The 19,185-nt window shown below is 53.6% G+C and overlaps 4 protein-coding genes across 16 annotated transcripts in view; 2 read left to right on the top strand and 2 right to left on the bottom strand.

The window, feature by feature from the left end:
• TESK2 (testis associated actin remodelling kinase 2) overlaps positions 1-1,738 on the top strand; it is a 132,873-nt gene extending 131,135 nt beyond the window's left edge. For all 3 annotated transcript variants that reach the window (XM_004740448.3, XM_004740449.3, XM_045064431.1), the window contains one exon: positions 87-1,738. In XM_004740448.3, the coding sequence (XP_004740505.1) occupies positions 87-808 (722 nt within the window). In that variant the 3' untranslated portion in view covers positions 809-1,738. The remainder of the gene's footprint in view (positions 1-86) is intronic.
• TOE1 (target of EGR1, exonuclease) lies at positions 1,650-5,139 on the bottom strand. Of its 2 annotated transcripts, none has more exons than XM_004740446.3 (8): positions 5,008-5,139; positions 4,107-4,255; positions 3,977-4,017; positions 3,747-3,843; positions 3,465-3,623; positions 2,953-3,212; positions 2,593-2,752; positions 1,650-2,512 (listed from the first exon to the last, which is right to left on the bottom strand). In XM_004740446.3, exons 1-8 carry the CDS (start codon positions 5,057-5,059, stop codon positions 1,892-1,894), a joined length of 1,539 nt encoding a protein of 512 aa, XP_004740503.1. In that variant the 5' UTR covers positions 5,060-5,139; the 3' UTR covers positions 1,650-1,891. The 2 variants fall into 2 exon arrangements, with proteins under 2 accessions (XP_004740503.1, XP_044920376.1); XM_045064441.1 differs by lacking the exon at positions 5,008-5,139 and adding an exon at positions 4,691-4,777.
• On the top strand, positions 4,955-13,186 carry MUTYH (mutY DNA glycosylase). 10 transcript variants are annotated; one of them, XM_045064435.1, is made up of 18 exons: positions 7,280-7,777; positions 8,539-8,664; positions 8,760-8,838; positions 8,960-9,080; positions 9,637-9,785; positions 9,875-9,914; positions 10,037-10,110; positions 10,248-10,289; positions 10,365-10,436; positions 10,529-10,642; positions 10,728-10,825; positions 10,904-11,048; positions 11,128-11,191; positions 11,344-11,535; positions 11,639-11,775; positions 11,861-12,013; positions 12,214-12,255; positions 12,958-13,186. In XM_045064435.1, the coding sequence occupies exons 3-18, from the start codon at positions 8,824-8,826 to the stop codon at positions 13,087-13,089; spliced, it is 1,590 nt and encodes a 529-aa protein (XP_044920370.1). In that variant the 5' UTR covers positions 7,280-7,777; positions 8,539-8,664; positions 8,760-8,823; the 3' UTR covers positions 13,090-13,186. The 10 variants fall into 10 exon arrangements, 9 of the variants coding, with proteins under 9 accessions (XP_044920373.1, XP_044920369.1, XP_044920368.1 ...); XM_045064434.1 differs by lacking the exon at positions 7,280-7,777 and adding an exon at positions 4,974-5,088 and having other exon boundaries at positions 8,539-8,838; XM_045064433.1 differs by lacking the exon at positions 7,280-7,777 and adding an exon at positions 5,191-5,320 and having other exon boundaries at positions 8,539-8,838.
• A 386-nt stretch (positions 13,187-13,572) lies between these two features.
• HPDL (4-hydroxyphenylpyruvate dioxygenase like) lies at positions 13,573-15,541 on the bottom strand. Its single transcript, XM_004740435.3, has one exon. The coding sequence runs from the start codon at positions 14,973-14,975 to the stop codon at positions 13,860-13,862; it is 1,116 nt and encodes a 371-aa protein (XP_004740492.1). The 5' UTR covers positions 14,976-15,541; the 3' UTR covers positions 13,573-13,859.
• Positions 15,542-19,185: the final 3,644 nt, after the last annotated feature.

Below are 19,185 nucleotides of genomic sequence, written 5' to 3'. Positions count from 1 at the left end.
TTGGTTAAATGCTTTGTGGCACAAGGTGCCACTTCTGTTTGTTATGACTAATGTGAGTAAGCCTGTTTTGACTCATTGTTTTTCAGGACTCTTGGAAAAAGGACCTGGGGTGAAGCGACTGAGCACACTGGATGACAAGATCCCTCCCAAGTCCCCACGCCCAAGACGTACTATCTGGTTGTCTCGAAGCCAATCAGACATTTTCTCCCGTAAACCCCCACGTACAGTGAATGTCTTGGACCCATACTACCAGACACGAGATGGTGCTGCCCGCATCCCCAAAATCAACCCTTTCAGTGCACGCCAGGACCTCAAGGGTGGCAAGGTCAAGTTCTTTGACCTGCCCAGCAAATCTGTTATCTCCCTGGTATTTGACCTGGATGCACCAGGGCCCGGAACTCTGCCTGCGGCTGACTGGCAGGACCCCCCGGCCCCGCCTGCTCGCCGGTGGCGTTCTTTGCCTGGTTCACCAGAGTTCTTGCATCGAGAGTCCTGTCCATTTGTTGGCCGAGAAGAATCACTATCTGATGGGCCCCCACCACGCCTCAGTAGTCTCAAGTACAGAGTGAGAGAGATCCCGCCATTCCGAGCCTCTGCCCTCCAAGCTGCTCCAGCCCATGAAGCCATGGACTGCTCCAGTCCCCAGGAGGAAAATGGTTTGGGGCCCAGGCCCCAGGGGGCCAGTTCATGCCTTGCAGGTGCTTCTGAGGAAATGGAGGTAGAAGAAGAAAGGCCAAGAGGCTTGGCTCCAGTCCCCTTCTCTGTCTCAGGCATAGGCCTGAAAACCCAGGGAAAACAGGATGGGTGAGAGGGGTTAGTCCCCAGTTCACCTTGGGGGTGGACCTTCATTTGAAGCCACAGGGCCCCCCTGGTGCACAGCCTCAACTCTTCCCTGCAGCCTACAGAGCAAGCAGGCCAGGCCAGGCTCAATCTGGGGGCTCCAAGTGCCCAATGGCTGTGTATGAGAGGGGAGGCAACAGTGAAAGGCCTTCCCAGGCAGGGCCAACAGCTGATACAAAGCTTCTGAAATCCAGCAAGGAGCTCTGGCTCCCACCCAACTCCCACTGCACTTCCCCAGACAGGACCAGAGGACTCTTAGTTCTGGTTTGAGCTGGCAGGCAGCTAATACCCCAGGTTCTTCTCCCACCCCAGGTCTGTCATATAAGCTACTGGATGGAACCTGGAGCTAACCAGGAAGCCATAAAAGGCATGGCTATTTCTCAGACTTGAAGAACGGGGAGCTTCTTGCCAGGACGTCTAAGACACTTGAATAATTGCTGTTTGCACTTACTGCATGGTCAGACCACATCACTACATTTCTATGCAAGGGGAGGGTGAGGCAGCGTGGTGGTCATGGCTCTTAGCTAACCTATTCAAAGATCTTTTCCAGTTGATTAATCTATTTTCATATTTATGAAGGAATCTTAATGTTCTGCCCCAGAAACTTTCAACCTTGTGGTTGGGAGTGGGGCCGGTTTTGTAGGCCTCAGGGCCTGCTCTATGTATTTGTCAACATGTGATACACCCAGGTGGTTAAATGGCTTATGCACAGGTGGATTTTCTTCCCTTCCTGCTCTGGCTGGAGCCACGGGAACAGTCTGTCCTTACAGAGCCGCAATAAGAAATAACCAAAGATGAAGCTGGTCAAATATTTTCATAACTTGTTTCTGTTGATTTTTTGGTAATACTTTTTCCAAAGACACTTTCAGATTTAAAAATAAATAAAGTCTGTGTTACAGGTGCTGGTCAGCCTCTTTACTTGTACCCTTGTTCCTTACCCTCTAGAGTAAAGGAGGTGGTCCAGTCCAGGACCAGCCCCAAACCCCCAGCTCTGTAGAAGGTTCCACTCTCAGTTCTCTTCCTGGGCCTTGAGTGCTAGGCGAAAGTTGGGTCAGCTGCTGCCCCAAGCCAGCTTCATCTTCTGGTTGTGGGCTTTGGAGGATCGGGAGAACTGGCTCTTGGCCACTGTAAGGGGTACAGCTTTGCCACTCAGGTATACCTTGTTTTGGCATTCAGGTAGCCAGGGTCCAGAGCTACAGAGCTGGGGTCCTTGGCTCACTGCCACATAGGCCATCACGTAACCTGTCATAAAGGCATCAAAACCAGCCCGATGCAGTCCATCCCCAGGCACTGGGTGAGGACCGGTTTGACTCCCTGGCACTTCTGGGGCAGCTGTATCAGCTGTTTCTGGCCCTGCTGTTTTAAGGTCCAGCTCCAAGTCATTTTTGTGACCTTGCTCCAAGCCAGGCTGGGTCCTAGTCTCATCCTCAGCTACCTCTTGCTCCATTTCTTCAGCCTTGAGGCCATCGCCACAGACCTGCTTCACCGGAGGACAATCCTCAGTTTCCTCAGAGGTCTGTTTCCCAGGCAGGCCCAACAAAGCCCTCCGCCGTTTCTCCCTACGTCGCCGCCGTCGCCGCTTGTCCTCCACCACAGCCTCATCGGTGTCAATGATAAGATCAATATCATGAGACCGAGGACACTGTGGTCCCAGGGGGCACCAACCATAGGCCTAGAAGTAGGAAAAGGCTTAGAGAGGTGTTCCAGGCATCAGAACCTCCCCTCCCCCAAGAAATGGGTGGGTGCTCTCACCGAAAAGTTGTCACAGACGCTGGTGGAATGAGGGCGATGGGTTGCAGGGGGCATGCAGCAGCGGTAGTCGATATGGGCCCTCATGCTGGAAGGATAGTTGCAGAACTCCAGGGTCAGGTGTGGGCTGCCAGCTGCCTGCTGCTTCCCATTTTCCCGCTCACTGAAACAGCATAAGAAGGTATTGGCCCACTAGCATATAAACTCCAAGAGAATAGGGTTTTTGTCAGTTTTGCTTACTGCTGAATACTCAGCACCAAATACTGTGCCTGGCACATGGCAGACACTCAATAAATACCTTAAATGAATGAAATAGTCAGGCTTATACCAGGCCCCACCCCTAAACCTGAACCAGTTCCTCACCATTTCCGGAAAACATATTCTAGGTAGGAGGCCACAAAGCGCGCATGAAACTCAGCAGCATATTTGGTGTCATAAATGCCGGCTGGAAACATTTCACACAGGTCAGCAGTGAAGGTTCCCAAGCTCTCGGGCAGGTGTGCATAGAAGTTCTGGTACAGGAACACCAAGTCTATGAGACCGTTGTGTAGCACCAGGGGCCGGCGGGCCCGGATTAGCTCCAGGAACAGTGTCCTCACTGACTGGCTCTGACTCTCATCGCCCTAGGTGGAAAGAAAGGGATCATAGGGAAGGACAGTCCTGTAGGGAGCCTCTTTTGCACAACATTTATCCCTGGCCCCCTATCTGGAAAGTTCTCGCTCCCTACGCTAGTCTATTGGGGATCAGGCTTGTTTCCCTAGCCTTATCCCTAGTGATTTCCCATACTCCCTAAGAAGCAGATCCTCTCCCTGTACCCAGACCAGTTAGGAAGAAATGAAATCACAGAAGGGGCAGTGTCAAGGTTGGAGACCTACCTTGTCATTGCCTTTGTGGTACGGGATACCCTGAGCATACTGTCGGTTGAAGTTGAAGCCATGCTGTACCAAGAACTGCACAGACTTTGGCTCTATCACATACTCTTCCATGCACAGCAGGGTCAGATTGAACACCTGAGCCAGGTAGGAGTGTTCACCCTGAGAGAGAAAGGATCTGCTACATTAGGATTTGGGTTAGAAATACCGAACACCTGATGTTCTCCGGGATCTCAACCCTCTTCCCCGCGGCCACAGAGCAGGGATGGGAAGATCAGTCCATACCTTGTCTGGCTGCTGCTTGAAGCAGGCAAGGCCCAGGGAGAGAACAGAACGGGTCCTGGCTGCATGACACACGGACTTGTAACGTTCCTCGATGCACCTTGGGGTTGGGTTTAGGGGGTGGCTGTAGCTGGAAGTTAGCCCTCAAACCACCCAGGACTGTGACTTCTACTCCAGGGATGAAGTCTGCCCCTCCTGCCAAGGCTGGCACTAAGATCAGGGCTTATACTTACTGGTTCAGCAAACTCTTCCTGTCCCCAAGCCCACTCAGTTCCTGGGAGTGTGTAAAGGGAGAGTCTTGTGTCAGGTTCCCAGCACCAGCCCTTGCACAGCTACCTGCCCTCCCCATTCCCCTGCCCTTACCGTGTCCACAGCCACGAAGCTTGCGGTCTTTATGGCCAGCAGGAGGGATGGCCACATCTCCTTGAAGTTGTCACTCTGCACATCCACCACGGGCACCTGGACTGCTAGCTTCTCCTCAGATTTTGTGCTTTTGCTGACACCGCCTGAGGCTAAGGAGAGAGCGTGGATGGTAATGCTGGGGCAGGGGCCCGGAGCAACAGGTACCAAGGTGTAGGCCATGGCTCGGGGTGGAACGTTGGGGGGCAGTTTCCATTAGGGCAAGAAATAGCACCTCTGTCCTCCAAGCCTTTGTATCACATGCGCTCTACACACAGGCCTAGGGGTGAGCAGTGCTCTGAATTTGGGGGGGAAAGGCCGGCGTCTTCAGTGGTTTACGTCAGACTTTGGGAAAACTGCTTCTCCCCACAGCACCACAATCTTTAGAAGTGGAACGCTGGATAAACGATCTGTGAGGTTCCTTCTTCCCACATCCCGCAGGAAATCCTTCTCAGGGCTTGAGGAATGCGACTCCTTTAATGCCTCCCAAAGCTCCATAGTACTGTTCCCACGGGGCCCCAGGAGCCACAAGCAACGGTAACTAGTACCCTCCAAAGCCTCATAAATAATTTCTCAAAGCCAAGCTCCCAATACATTCCACTTCCTTCGGACCCGCGCCACGCAACAGAATCAGGACTCTAGACTACACCTCCCGACACGCCCCTACCCGCCCCGACTGCTCTCAACGCGCCAGGCTCTCGCAGCCCGAACCGCGCTGCCCGCCGGGATTTGTAGTCTCCTCGTGGCTGGCTCAGAAGGAAGAGCTGGTCCTCTAAACGTTAGTTTCTACAGCCGAGAGCCCGAGGCCTTCCCCTCTCCGGTGCGCATAGGGTTTTAAAGCGGGAAGCCCCCGGAAACCACTCACCGTCAGGGGCCGCTGGGGCTGAGGCTGCGCCATCGCCACTGTCGGCGGCCATGACACCGCGCGCTCTCGCCTGAGTAGTTGGTGGGTACGCGGAGCTTCCGCCTGCCTGCTCTCCGCGCGGCTCTGGCGGTGGGGGACGGGGCGGGGCCTAGCCCTCCGTGTCGCCGACGGGTCGGACTTCCGTTCACACCTCCCGGGTCTGGCACGGATGGGGGCGGCCCGGCGCGCGCGGGGACCTATTGGCTGGCGCCGTGCGGTCGGAGCCACGCCCCCGGAGCACGTCGGAAGCCGAGCGCGGGAGACTGAACGGGAGGTAATGCGTTCTCTGTGTTCTCCGGGCGGGAACGCCGGCGGCGGCTTTATGAGGTCTTCATCCACGCGGCCCCGGGGTGGGGATGGCAGTCCCCAGCGGCTGGGAGGCTGCCCGGGCCAGCCTGAAGCGCGCCCAGGAGTTAGGCTCAGACAGGGCAGTGTAGGGAGAAAGGATCTAATGGTAATAGGTAAATTCACAAGCAGAATGGAGACCTCACTTCCAGAAGTGAAAAGGCGGGTAGGGGGACTCGAGACGAGGCTGCCAGAGGGGTTAGAGCCACCGACTGGCAGGGAAGCCTTTGCAATAATCCGGACAGGAGGTACAGTTGACCTCCAGGGTGATTGCACTTGAATCCTGATACCGTGAGCCCTTACCAGAGGCCAGTTCTGTCTCCTGGGCTCTGGTTCCCATCAAGGAGTCTCAGCCCTTTCTTTATTTACTGTTTCTAGTTCATCGTCAACCTTTCTCCACTGAGTCTTTTTCATCATTAGTTAGTATCGTTTGGATTTCTCCCATTTTAGTATACGTGCTGCCGAAGCGAGCACTGGATTTCTCCCATTCTAAAGAAAGAAACCTCTTACTATATTTCATCCGGTTAATTAACTCAACAGTGCTTGTTGTATACAACTTACCTGGCACTGTGCTCAGCACTGGGAACTCAATAGTCAACAAAATAGACTCAGTCTTTGCTCATAGAGTTTTGTAGTCAAGTCAGGTAAGCGGGTACTGATCAATGAAACATAAATAAATGTGAAATTACAATTAGTAGGGACGCCTGGGTGGCTCAGTTGGTTAAGCAGCTACCTTCTGCTCAGGTCATGATCCCAGCGTCCTGGGATCGAGTCCCGCATCGGGCTCTTTGCTTAGCAGGGAGCCTGCTTCTCCCTCTGCCTCTGCCTGCCACTCTGTCTGCCTGTGCTCACTATCTCTGACAAATAAATAAATCAAATCTTAAAAAAAAAAATTACAATTAGTATAAGAGGGAAAAAATGAAGAATTACATAAGATTGTGAGACTAGGGGAAGGGGGCTGATTTGGACATTTAAGTCAAGACCTGAAAGAATGGGGTGACTGGGTGGCTCAGTCAGTTAAGCATCTGCCTTTGGCTCAGGTGACGATCCCAGCCAGGGTCGTATCGGGCTCCCTGCTCAGTGGGGAGCCTGCTTTTTTCCTCTGCTGCTCCTCCTGCTTTGTTCTCTCTCTCTGTCAAATAATTAAATAAAATCTTTAAAAAAGGGGGGAGGGGGAGAGACCTGAAAGAGTAAGGAACTGTTAGGTGAAGAACAGGGTAAGAGCTGTCCAAAGAGAGAAAAAGGATTGGGTGAGATGTCAAGGCGGACAGATATGTGGGGGATTGAAGCAACTATTAAGGCAAATATGGCTGGAGCATAGTGAGTAAGGGGATGAGGCAGGTGGGGATCTTTGGAGCCTACAAGACTATGTTAAGAGGATTGGGTTCTCAGAGCAATGTGTGTGAGAGCCAAAGTCCTCATTGCTTACAAGGTACTTAGAGATCCTGTGCCCCCTACCTTCTTTACTTCTTTGACCTCCTCTACTGCTCATCCTTCCTGGGTCCATTCTAACCACACTGGCTTCCTTAGTATTCTACAAACACACCAGACATCTTCCTTAGGGCCATTGCACTAGCTCCTTTGTAGGATGCCTTTGGCGAATTCCTTCAGTTGCCTGAAATCACTGGTCAAATATCACTTTAATAAGTCCCACCTTGACCATGTGCTTTAAAATTGCAACATTCCAGAGGGCACCTGGATGGCTCAGTCTTAAAACGTGTGCCTTTGGCCGACATCATGATCCCAGGGTTCTGGGATTGATACCCCACCTCCCCAATCACACCAGGCTCTCTGCTCAGTGGGAAGCTTGCTTCTCCCTCTCCCTCTTGCTGCTCTCTTGCTTGTGCTTTCTCACTCTCTCTGTCAAATAAATATATAAATTAAATCTTTAAAAAAAAATAGAATCGCAACATTCCACCATCACCACTCCTTATCCCCTTCGCCTACTCTACATCTTCTCTTTGTGTTAGTATTTATCAGTTAACATCCTATATAGTTTAATTATTATTGTTCCCCCCTCCCCGCATTAGAATATAAGCTCCATAACGACAGGAACCTTTGGTGTTTTATTTACTGAAGTTTCCAAGTACTTAAAACTGCTTAGCACATAGGCACTACATAAATATTTACTCAGTGAATTAGTAGGAAGCCATTGAAGGTTTTAAGTAAGAAAATGAGACGATCGTGTCTTAAAAGACGGCTTTACTCCTTGGAAAATAGATTGTAGGATGAATTATGGAGTTAATGAGTTTGGTGACCATAGGTTGGCTCGGAAAGGAAGGAGAGTGGGTTTTGTAAAAGGGATAAAGGAGCAGGACCTTGAGCTCAGCGCATTTGGGAGAGACCACTATTTCCTATCCGGAGGAGAGGGAGCGGGAGAATGCAGGTAAGTGCAGAGGACAGGAAGCTTGTGCATTCACTTTTCTCTGAAGGAAGAAGGAAGCTCTTGATGAAAATGAGGTGATGAAGCGAGGTTTTAAGAGTCTGAAGCAGGGGGGCGCCTGGGTGGCTCAGTGCTTTGGGCTGCTGCCTTCGGCTCGGGTCATGATCTCAGGGTCCTGGGATCGAGCCCCGCATCAGGCTCCCTGCTCCACAGGAGGCCTGCTTCCTTCTCTCTCTCTCTCTCTCTCTCTCTCTGCCTGCCTCTCTGCCTGCTTGTGATCTCTGTCTGTCAAATAAATAAATAAAATCTTTAAAAAAAAAAAAAAGAGTCTGAAGCAGGGGCTCAGCGGGGACTGGTGGCGCACAGCACAGGAGTGCAGTCTCGGGAGGCAGACCTTCTGGGTTTGGGTGCACAGGTTGGTTCATCTCCAGAAGCCTCAGTTTCCTCATAACTGCAGTGGAGATGATACAAGCATATACCTAATGACGTTGTCTGGAGATGGAGGGGGAAATCGCTTAACTTAGCATTGGGTCTGGCACACGGTAAGCCCTTACTAACCAAAAGAACAGTAAGGGAGCGATGAAGATCAACCAGATACATTTCTCATTACCAGTGGGCAGCCAGCTTTGGTTTACTACATTAAGAAAAGATTAGGAATAAAAATAGCACATCCGCTCCCACCACCACTGCCACCACCCCAACTTGCCATCTGCTCTCAGGCCAATCTTTTCCCATCTCTGATCCTTGGTTTCTCCTTTCTGTAGAAAGGAAGTTTGGACTACATGATGGCTCAAGGCTGTTTCTTGTGCTGCATCTCTACCAGATAAACTTCTGCCCGCTGCGTGCTTCTAGACACACCTCCTGAGCCCCTGTCCACACATAGAGTCACAGTGAGCATCCGGGATACATAGGTGTATCCTGCCCAGCCCAGCCCTGGTCTCTTTTGCGTGTCTCCAAGATTTCGCTTATGTTGGTCTCTCTGAAGTCACTTGCAGAAACTCAGCCCTGCTGGTCATCCCTCAGTGCCACAGCCTGCCAAGAGCGAACCCATGAGCATCTGGAGAGTGAGGAAAGCTAGACACTCTATCATGAGGGTTGCAGAGAGGGAGGTGGCTGTTATACCCATTGTGGGGCCCCAAGATTCAGCCTCGTTGTGACTGACCACTTTGGGCTTTTCTCTTCTAGGCCATCATGAAGAAGCCACAAACAGCTGTGAGGAGTCATCACAGGAAACAGGGATCCCACCAGGAGGGAAAAAAGAAGTGTGTCCTTAGCAGCAGTCGGGTCAAGCCTTCTACCCCAAATGGTGAGGAGCTCAGTCCTAGTCAAAGACAAAGGTGCTGGATTCATTGGCCATGAAAAGGAGGGAGATTCGGGCTGGGAAAGGAGCACAGTTATGTGTCAGGACCTTACGGGACTAATTAAGGTCTCTTCTGACTTTGCTGTGTCACTTTGGGATGATTGCCCTGAACGGCTGCTTTCTTACCAGTGAAATGGAGTGGTTGTCTGTGCATTTCCTTCCTCTTGTGGCTTTCATGGGATCAGTTGAGCTTATGAGCCCGAAAATGTCTTGTAAATGGGAAAGCCCTGCACATGTATACATTATGCTTGGCCGAAACTGTTGGGTGTTCATTGTGACCCAGAGTCAAAGAAGGTGGTGGTACCACCCTGGGAAAATTAAGGCTGGCAATCTGGCTCAGGTTACATACAGCTAGAGAATTCTGATCTGATTTCAGATCCAAAGCTTAAGCAAGGGGTTGGGGGTAGGGGACACCCTAAGTGGGAGCATCCGGGCTGCAGTGCCCTGGGTACCTGGTGCACGGCCTAGGCAGGGATGATACCTGAGTTTCCTGTGGTCCCAGCAGACTTGGCCAGGCAGCAGAAGGACGTGGTGTTGCAGGCCTTCTCCCCGTACCATCTCTTCAGAGACACAGCTGAGGTCACAGTCTTTCGGGAGAAGCTACTGAGCTGGTACGACCGAGAGAAGCGGGACCTACCCTGGAGAAGGCGGGTAAGCAGGCGAGGGACAGGGAGAGCAGGGTGGGAGGTGGATGCCCAGCGGTCTCCATACTGACTCCTTCCCTGGGACTGCTTTGGCAGGCGGAGGGGGAGGTGGACCTGGACAGGCGGGCATATGCTGGTGAGTGCATGTCTTGGGACCTGGGCTGCTTTGCCTGGATGCCTACTGGTCTGGGGTCTAGGGGCTGTGTGCTGGGAACAGGGCAGGTTGGCCACGCCCTCATGCCAACCCCTCTCCCCCAGTGTGGGTCTCAGAGGTCATGCTGCAGCAGACCCAGGTTGCCACGGTGATCGACTATTATACCCGATGGATGCAGGTGACTCCAGGGAAGGAAGGGGAGGGTCATGAGCCAGACCCCAGAGAGAGCCCAGCCTTTGGGGTAGGGGTGAAGAAGGTTTCCTCCACTTCCCTTGACTTTGAGCTTGCTCCTTTTTGTTTGCCTTCGAGCTATAGAAGTGGCCAACGCTGCAGGACCTGGCCAGGGCTTCCTTGGAGGTAAGAGTCATCCTGGGGTTGGGGGAGTTGGGACAAGTGAGGACTGACCACTGATCTCTCTGCTCTCACCCACAGGAGGTCAACCAGCTCTGGGCGGGCCTGGGCTACTATTCTCGAGCCCGGCGGCTGCAGGGAGGAGCCCGGAAGGTGAGGGAGTGACAGGGGGTAACAGGTAAAGGGGTGAGGCCCAGGGCCTCAGGTGTTTCATAACCTAGAGCCTCCCCGGTCCTCACAATCAGGTGGTAGAGGAGCTAGGCGGCCACGTGCCACGTACAGCAGAGACCCTGCAGCAGCTCCTGCCTGGCGTGGGGCGGTACACAGCTGGAGCCATTGCCTCCATTGCCTTTGGACAGGTGAGTCCCCAGCCCACCCCGGCCTGGTGCGTGCCCATCCTTCTTCCTCCCAGTACAGGCTAACTCCTAGATTCCTTTGTGCCAGGCAGCCGGTGTGGTAGACGGGAATGTCGTACGGGTCCTGTGCCGAGTCCGAGCCATTGGTGCGGACCCCAGCAGCACCCTTGTCTCCCAGCATCTCTGGTAGGATCTCGGGGTCATGGGGAGACCGGGAAGGGTATCTCTAAAGTGTCTCTGGCTCACAGCCACGTTCCCTTGTAGGAGCTTAGCCCAGCAGCTGGTAGACCCTGCCCGGCCCGGGGACTCAAACCAAGCGGCCATGGAGCTGGGGGCCACAGTGTGCACCCCACAGCACCCACGCTGCAGCCAGTGCCCAGTGCAGAGCCTGTGCCGTGCACACTGGAGGGTGAGCCATTTGGGGAAGGGTCAGGCAGGGGCCCTAGAGGGCAGCCCCTGCTGCATGACATCTGCCTCATGCCCCTTAGGTGGAGCGGGAACAGCACTTGGCCCTGCAGAACCTGCCAGGCAGCCCCGACGTGGAGGAGTGCGGTGAGTGCCAGCCCCAGCCCTTTACTGCAGCGTTGGGGACCTGCTTGTGGAAGCCTCATTCCAGTTTGTCCTACACCCCGAATAAGACTCTGCAGAGCTGGGCCCTGGCCTGCTTTCAGGGCCTAGCAGCACTTGAGGCTCTCTCTTCCCAGCTCCCAGCACGGGGCAGTGCCAGCTGTGTGCGCCTCCCATGGAGCCCTGGGACCAGACACTGGGAGTGACCAACTTCCCCAGAAAAGCCAGCCGCAGGCCCCCCAGGGAGGAGTGCTCTGCCGTCTGTGTTCTGGAGCAGCCCAGGGCCCGTGGAGGTCCTCGAATTCTGCTGGTGCAGAGGCCCAGCTCAGGTAGCTAGATCCTCGGAGCCCAGGGTGGTGGCAGGAGCACCAAGGGGGACACAAAGGCGTTGACAGCTAACGCCTGGCCACACCTGGCTGCCCTTTCTCTCAGGTTTGCTGGCAGGACTGTGGGAGTTCCCCTGTGTGACTGCAGAGCCCTCCGGGCCATGTGAACGCCAGGCCCTGCTGGGGGAGCTGCAGCGCTGGGCTGGGCCCCTCCCAGCCACCCACCTCCAGCACCTGGGGCAGGTGAGGGACCCAAGCGAGGGGCAGGGGTCTTGGCTTCTGTGGGCACATTCATGGGCCTGTTTCAGCCCCTTGGTTCTCCCTCCAGGTGGTCCACACCTTCTCTCACATCAAGCTGACATATCAAGTATACAGTCTGGCCCTGGACGGGCACACCCCAGTGACCGCCACGCCACCTGGCGCTCGCTGGCTGACCCGCGAGGAGTTTCACACTGCTGCTGTCTCCACCGCTATGAAAAAGGCACTACTTGTGTTGTCTTCCTTGTACTTTTTTGTGTTTCCTGTATGTTCTTTGTGAACCTATTACCATGTAAACAGAGAAACACAAAAGCTATTTTAAACAGGTGTGTTGTGGGGGGCATGAAGTTGAGAGACCACAGGGGTTTGGCTCTTTGGGGTTAAGATGCCAGCCCTGTGCTCTCCCCGTCTCTCCTTGGCTAGGTGTTCCGTGTGTATGAGGGCCAACAGCCAGGCACCCGCAAGGTAAGTCTCTTTGGCCCTCACCCAGCCATCTTTCCCCAGCCCTGAACCCACGGGTTTTCAGTGAGTTAAAGGACACGTGCTTGGGTGAACATTATCCCCTCCAGACTTCGCTGTGGGCAGCCAAGTAATAGTTCTTCCCTGGAGACCTTAGAGCTTGGAATCCGGGGTGGAGAATAAGAACAAATGATGGAGACAATAGGGTCACAGGTGTGTGAAAAATGCTTGTACTAGGTTTTGTGGTTTATGAGAGTTTTCCATTCTGTCTGGGAGGCAAAGATCAGGAAAGGCTGCTTAGAAGCAGCAGCTGGTAATCTGGTTTTAAGAAATGAATCATTATCTCCAGGTCTGGAAGGGGAGTCTGCAGCAAGAATGTTCCTACAAGAGTAGTGTGAGCAAAGCTGGTGTAACTCAGAGTGCTGCGCGCAGGGACACATTTGATGGGCAGGGCCTGCGCAGGCCAGTCAGGGCCAGGGGCACCAGGCCACGAAAGCATTTTTGGTGGAGAGAGAAGTCCGATTTGTATCTTAGGGAGAGTACCTTGGGCTGCCATTTAGAGTTGACTGAAGGTGTAGATAATGGAGACCAGCTGGAAGCTTTACCGCATTCAGACAGGAACCTGAGCTGTATCAGTGCCGTGGAGGGGGGGCAGGAGAGGACAGTCTGCTGCCCCCCGAGTGGCTCCTTCCTTTGACTTCTCCACAGGGTTCCAAACGGTCCCCAGTGTCTACTCCATCCAGCCGGAAAAGGCCCGGCCCGGGCCAGCAAGTCCTGGATAATTTCTTCCGGCCTCACCTCCCCACGGATGCACCCCACCTCAACAGTACGGCCCAGTGACGCCTCTGCAAGCCCCCACTTCCTGAGAATCCGTTTTTGGCTTTTTTTTTTTTTTAAATAAAGTACTTATTTTTATAGTCCTTTTGGAGACTTTGCACCTCCTCCCTAGCCCACTCATTCTTCTCCTCAGAGGGGCCCGGAAAGTGGTGAAATCCTGCACTCCCAGCCCGCACTCCCAGCCAGCCCGGGGCAAATGGAGGTGAGTGTTCTGTCCCGAGTGATCGTCCTCCCCCAGCCCCCAGGAGAGAGGAAGAAAGCAGCTGCAGTGGGCCCCCTGCCCAAGGCCTCCCCACCCACAGAGGCTGCTCCCTAGGGAGAAGGGAACCGGGAGGATTTGTTGTCTTAAATTCCTACCTTAAACACTAAATTTATTTCTGTATTGTTTCATATGTAGTGAAACAATACAGCGAATCAAGGGTTAATAATCATAAAATTGGGGGATATGGTGGAGAGAAATGGGATCAGAGAAGGTCACAAAGATGGTTCAAAAATATCGGTAAGTTCTATTTCCTACTATAATTCCTTTATCATTCTTTATGTTAGTTATAGAACATATGTTATATAAGAACATTTCATGGTTTAAAAAAAAAAAAAAAATCCCACCTCTTTGGACCCCAGTGAGAGCTTCAAGTTCTGGTAGGTACCGAAGACATGGTGGCTGTACCTGGCCCCTGGAGACAAAGCCCTTCACCCCAAGCCTCTGCAGGTGTTTCTCAGTTCAGCTGGCCCTGTGCTCCAGTATAGGAGGCTGAAACCAGCAGCAACCTTCCTCAGGCTTCCCATTCCCTGGTGGCTTGCTCCTGCACCGACTGCCATAGGGCCCGGATGTTGCCCTGGCCAAAGCCTGTGGCCCCCTGCCTCTGAATCAGCTCCAGGAAGAAGGTGTCCTCTGGAAAGAGAGACTTGGTGAAGACCTGAAGCAGAAACTTGCCTTCATCGCCATCCAGCAGGATCCCCTGTCGGGCCAGCAGGCTAGGCTCATGCCCAGCAGCTAGGATCTGCCTTTCCTTGCCTGGCTGCTCGTAGTATGCCTCAGGAGGAGCCAGCAGCTGGCCCCCAGCTGCTGCTACCCGCTCAGTGGCTTCTACAATGTTCGGCGTGTAGAGCCCCACGTGCTGCAGTCCTGGTCCCCTGTGCCGGGTCAGGAACTGCTCCACCTGGTCCTGTCCACTAGAAGCCCCTGGTAGGGTCTCAGCCAGCACGAGAGTGGGGACAGCACTGCCTGGTGGGGTCTGCAGGGCCGTGAGCTTCAGTCCCCCTCTCCCAGATCCTGCTGTCACCTCGAGGCCTGTCTCGGGGTCCTCATCTGGACTCAGTGGTAGGTGGTGAAAATCTAGGCAGTCGTGGAACCAGCGCATCAGTGTGGGGGAGCTGCCAGGGATGCAGGCCAGGGTCAGGTGGTCCACGTGGCTGACCCAGCTCGGGCTGGCTGCAGAGGATACAGGCTGGAATCCTGGGAGGAAAGGCCCTCGGACGCCCGCACGCTCCAGGAGTGTCAGGCTGAGGTTGCCGGCAGGCGAGCGGACCACAGCGTAGGTGGCTGTGCCCTGCGTATCCCTCACGCTAACCGGGGGCACTGGCACGCTGCAGCCCTGCGCGACCAATGCCCGGGCGGCAGCGCCCGCGTCCGCCACGTCGAAACACAGGTTGGTGGCACTGGGCACAGCATGACGTGGGTCCAGGCCGTACAGCGGCTCCCCCAGCCCTGCGCCCTCGTTCACCAAAAAGACCGCGTCGCCGCTGCGCAGGGCCAACTGCCGCCAGCCTTCTGCCTCCCGCACGGCCAGGGGCTGGAAACCGAAGAGACGCTGCAGATCCTGGGTCAGGGGCTGCCCCGCCGGCACGTGGAAGGCAATGTGGCACAGACGACGGGCGTGCACGGCCATGGCGGTCCGGGTGATGACCCTGTCTTGTCCTTCCCCCTAGTAAGGCCGCTCACCTGGCTTTTCAAGACTCCCGGACTCTCCGTCCCAGGTCTGTCGTCAGAAGCCAGTGGAGTCCAGTTTTGCCCTCAGAGCGCATTCCTCGCTCTTTTCTGAGGAAGTCACAGACTCACCCCTTTGGGGCTCGCGGTTCTCCGCCACGCCCTCTCCAATCCGGGGCAGCGTTGGGACCACGCGGTCTGCGGGGCCAGTGGTGAAAACCACGTGGAGCCAGAGCCGGGGTGCAGCCGGAGGGAGGGGGCGGCGCCAGGGACCGCGGCTCACACTCTCCTCCTCCCACGCAGATCGTGTCGCCAAGGGTACAGCGGGGACGCAGGACTGCCCTTTCCCAGAGCCTGTTTATGGGCCATGCCCTCGGGCACCGAGCCTCCCTACTCCCACCGCCCCGGAGACCACAATAGCTGCCTTCACTTGGTGCCAGCGGCCGGGCTTTCTCTCCTCCCCTAAACTTAAGAGCAAAGGGAACCAATCCTAGCTGGGGGAGGAGCCAGAATTCCTAACCGCTTACCCCCGCCCCTGCCCCAAGCAAGGAATTTACCAGTGTCAAGTTTTAGCTTAAAAATTCTAGAGAATTTTGCCTTTGACGCGTAATGTTCCTTTAAAACTTTAAAAATATCAAAATTTGTTTTTACAGATTTTCTTTCCCTCCCCAAATTGGTCCAGAGAAACTGATGTTATAGGAAGCTAGGTCATTTGTATGGCTCCTACAAACCTCTTTCTCTCTGTTAGTCTCTCAACTGCGCCTCTTTCTTCAACCCCACTTCTCTCTCAACAATCTTTTGACCCTGACCCAAGCCAGATTTGGAGAAAAAAACCGGTGGCACAGGACCTGAAAGAAACAGCTGCATTAGTGTCCTTTCTCTCCCTCCTGACCCTAAAGGACTAGAACTCAAGCCCTCCTTGTAGCTTCCTGACTGGGTATTGGGCCAGAGAAGCTTTCTATAGGCTTTTCTGGGCTTGAGACCCAGAATTGTGTGAGATCACTGGATTGAGTAGAATTGAGTAGATAATAGGAGTCTTCTGAGACTTCAGCGGGTGGCTCTTGGAGGGTTTGGGAAGGGCACTTCAGGGGTAAATGGCACAAGCAAAAAGGTCAGGAATGCGAGCCAAACCCTCAGAGGAGCAAGAGCATAAGACTGGGGAGACATCTGGGATAGATGCTATGGTTCCAGGCATTGCAAAGGAGATTCCTTTGTCAGGGAGCAGATATAATACCATTCAGTATTACGTCATTGTCAAGTTCATTGGCAAGAGGAAGAAGGTTGTGATGGAGGCACAGGGCTGAGAAAAAGAGGTCTGGCTGCGTGTTTAGTCTTGCAGTCAGGTAGGCAGTACCAAGAAGCTGATCAGCAATGGTAAAATACACTTGGTGCTACTCTGCAGACTAATAAATTGGAGAACATGGGTTCTAAAAGCTGGATAGACCCGGGTTTGAAAACTACCTCCAATATTTAGTAGCTGTATGACTTGGAGCAAGTTGCTTATCTTCTCTGAGACTTGATTTTTTCCTCTGTAAAAATGGGAATAATAATAGTACCTACTTCATAGGGTTGTTGTGATTAAATAAGATAGTATATTCTGCAGCCTGACAAGGGGTCCAGGATTTAGCCTATGCGCCGGAGCCCAGCTACGTGGGATCAGGACATACAAAGTGGGTTTGTATGTCACAAGGAGAGGGGCTGCAGTAGGACTCAGAATAACAACCATATTTGGACCGCCCCCGCCCCCCCCCCCCAGGTTTGAGCACTGGAAAGGCTCTAGGAAGGCCCTGGCTTTGGTGTGGATTCTGAGGTTAGGGCCTCTGGGGATAGCGCTCTGTGAGGGTTGGGGCAGAATAGGTTATCTCCTGTCCACGCTATCATGATTAAGGCCCCAGGTGAGCAGCTCTAGTGCCTCCAGGTCTTTGATCCAGCCAGAGGGGTTTCCACTCAAGGGCCCTATGTACCGACAGAGGGCACAGAAACGGGTCCCCTAAACCCATCACTTCCCACCTGGTCCTGAGGAAGAGGGTAGATTTCTAAAGGCCAAGAAGGGTCTGACTTAAAGAAAGGGAGATCTTAGGGCATATTGCTCTTCAACAGCACTGTGCTTGACCTTGACCCAGAGGCCATTTTGGGGGGTGGGGGGCCGAAAGGGTAGAGGTGGTCATTGATGTTGGTCCCCCCCCCCCCCCCCCCCAGCCAGACTCCCATTCCTGCAGCCCTGCTGGCGTCTGGGCTGTGACCAATTAAGACCGCCATCTCCTCCCGGTCAGGACCCTGGGGCAACTTCCGCATGATGGCGTCCTCTGTGCCCGTCCGCGACTGCCTTCCTGCTGGGGCTATGGATGCTAAGGGTGGGCGCTGGAGGGCACGTAGGTCCGAGGGGTGAGGCGATGGCGCTGCAGGAGGCCTCGTGCCACATCCGCCTTCCACAGCGGCCAGGTCAGCGGCGGTGCAGGAGTAGGGAGCCGGCTGTGGAGGTGCTATACACGTCCTGAACCTGTAGAACCAAGTCCCTTCCGCAGCTCTCAGCTCCAGCCCGGGGGCTGGCGGAGGTGCACGCTTCTCCCCTCAAAGCCTGACCTCACCCCGTCCCGTCTCCTCTCTACCAGCCTGAACTGACATTTCTTTTCCGGAACTCGCGCCTCTCAGGTCCCATCCTGTCATTCTCCTTCCCTCCAGGGCCAGGTGGGCGATTGTCAGCTGCTGTTCTTTAACATAACCTCTAGGTGTCACCCTTGCCCTCAGCTTAACCCGCTCCTCCCAGCCCCTTTGCTCCCCACTTCTCGCGGAGGCGGCTCGAGTGGTTCTTTCCTTTCTCTCGGGTCACCGGCATCTGCCCCTGCCCCTCCCCCTCCTCCATCCGATTTCGTTTCTCTCCGAGTCTGTGGAGTGCTTGACATTTTACAAAGGGTGGACTGGAAGACCTCACAGAGAAGGTGACTTGTGTGTGTGTATGCATGTGTGGCAAAATACACATAACATAGTAAGATTTATCTTGCTAGCCTTTTGTAAGTGTAAGTTCAGTGGTATTAAGTACCTCCATCTCCATCATCGTCTAGGGGATTCTTGCCCTATTCCCCAGCTGAAACTCTGACCTCTCTACTCTCTCCTCCCGCCAACCCCTGGAAGCCCTAGTCTACTTTTGACTACTCTAGGAGCTTCATATAAGTGAAATCATGCAGTATTTGTCTTTCTGTCCATTATTCCCCCTTAAAAGGACTTAAGGTCAGCAATGATTTTCACGTTGTTCAGTGGACAACCTTCAGATCTCACCTCACTGCCTCTCAGAATATTTTTTGCAGCTGACCACTGTCTACTTTCTGAATACTCTTGCCCCCTTTTATAACATCATACTCACTTGGTTTTCCTTTGGTGCATTCTCTCTCCTCTACCTCTGCCTATTTGTAAATGTTGGTGCTGCTCAGGGCTTCAGTTACCATCTCCTTGCTGGATAATCTCCACATCGACGTCCCCCTTCAACTGCTTATTTGCCGTCTTGATTTGGATGTCCCTCTGTCACCTCATATTCAACATGCCCAACATTGTCCCTCTTCTCATGCTCCCATTTCAGCACTTGTCCCACTGCCCTCCAGTGGTCGTATTCGGAAACCTACAACATTTTTGAATCTTGCTGTTTCTCACCCCGCACCTCCAGTCAATCCCCCTGTCCCTGCCCATTCTATTTCCATAACGTCTCTCAAGCCATCACCTCCCTCTTCATCTCTCTGTACCACCCACATGCTGGGCCTCCCTGTCTCTGCATCACCCGGACACTAATAATTGCCTGTCTGGCTTTAGGTTTACTACTGTCCTAACCAGTCCCACCTTGTAGCCAGAGTTAGCTTTGAAAAATGTAGATCTGATTATATTATTATCCTGCTTAAAGCGTTCACTAAATTCTGCTTGTACTTAGGGAAAAGATCAAAAAATTTCTCCTACCTGATTAGCCGCTGACAATCTTTCCAGCTTTTGGTGTCGCCATCCAACCCCCACCCATACTGTAGTTTCTTGAAAGTTTCATGCTTCTTCCCACTCAGATCTTCAGTCTTTGCGGTTCCCTCCTGCCCAAGATACTTTCTTTCCCACTTGCCTTGACCCAGCTAACACTTTATCAAGCAGTAGGTCTCAGCTTAACTTGCTTGAGGATGTCTTCCAAGACCCCTAAGACT

The sequence above is a fragment of the Mustela putorius genome, unplaced genomic scaffold, assembly GCF_011764305.1.
Source record: "Mustela putorius furo isolate JIRA1106 unplaced genomic scaffold, ASM1176430v1.1 tig00003853_pilon_pilon_pilon, whole genome shotgun sequence".
Lineage (NCBI taxonomy): Eukaryota > Metazoa > Chordata > Mammalia > Carnivora > Mustelidae > Mustela > Mustela putorius.
The sequence above is the reverse complement of the archived record's forward strand: the minus strand, read 5'-3'. Positions and strand labels throughout refer to the sequence as shown.

Bases quoted from the DNA above. Each gene is read 5' to 3' on its own strand.
- TOE1 (XM_004740446.3), bottom strand. From the start codon at position 5,059: ATGGCCGCCGACAGTGGCGATGGCGCAGCCTCAGCCCCAGCGGCCCCT. The intron at 3,624-3,746 runs GTATGGACTGAT...TTTCTCTCTCAG, and splicing joins TCAAGCAGCAGCCAGACAAG to GGTGAACACTCCTACCTGGC. The intron at 3,213-3,464 runs GTAGGTCTCCAA...CTTTCCACCTAG, and splicing joins ACCACAAAGGCAATGACAAG to GGCGATGAGAGTCAGAGCCA.
- MUTYH (XM_045064432.1), top strand. From the start codon at position 5,216: ATGGGGGCGGCCCGGCGCGCGCGGGGACCTATTGGCTGGCGCCGTGCG. The intron at 10,290-10,364 runs GTAAGAGTCATC...TCTCACCCACAG, and splicing joins TGGCCAGGGCTTCCTTGGAG to GAGGTCAACCAGCTCTGGGC. The intron at 11,049-11,127 runs GTGAGCCATTTG...CATGCCCCTTAG, and splicing joins TGTGCCGTGCACACTGGAGG to GTGGAGCGGGAACAGCACTT.
- HPDL (XM_004740435.3), bottom strand. From the start codon at position 14,975: ATGGCCGTGCACGCCCGTCGTCTGTGCCACATTGCCTTCCACGTGCCG.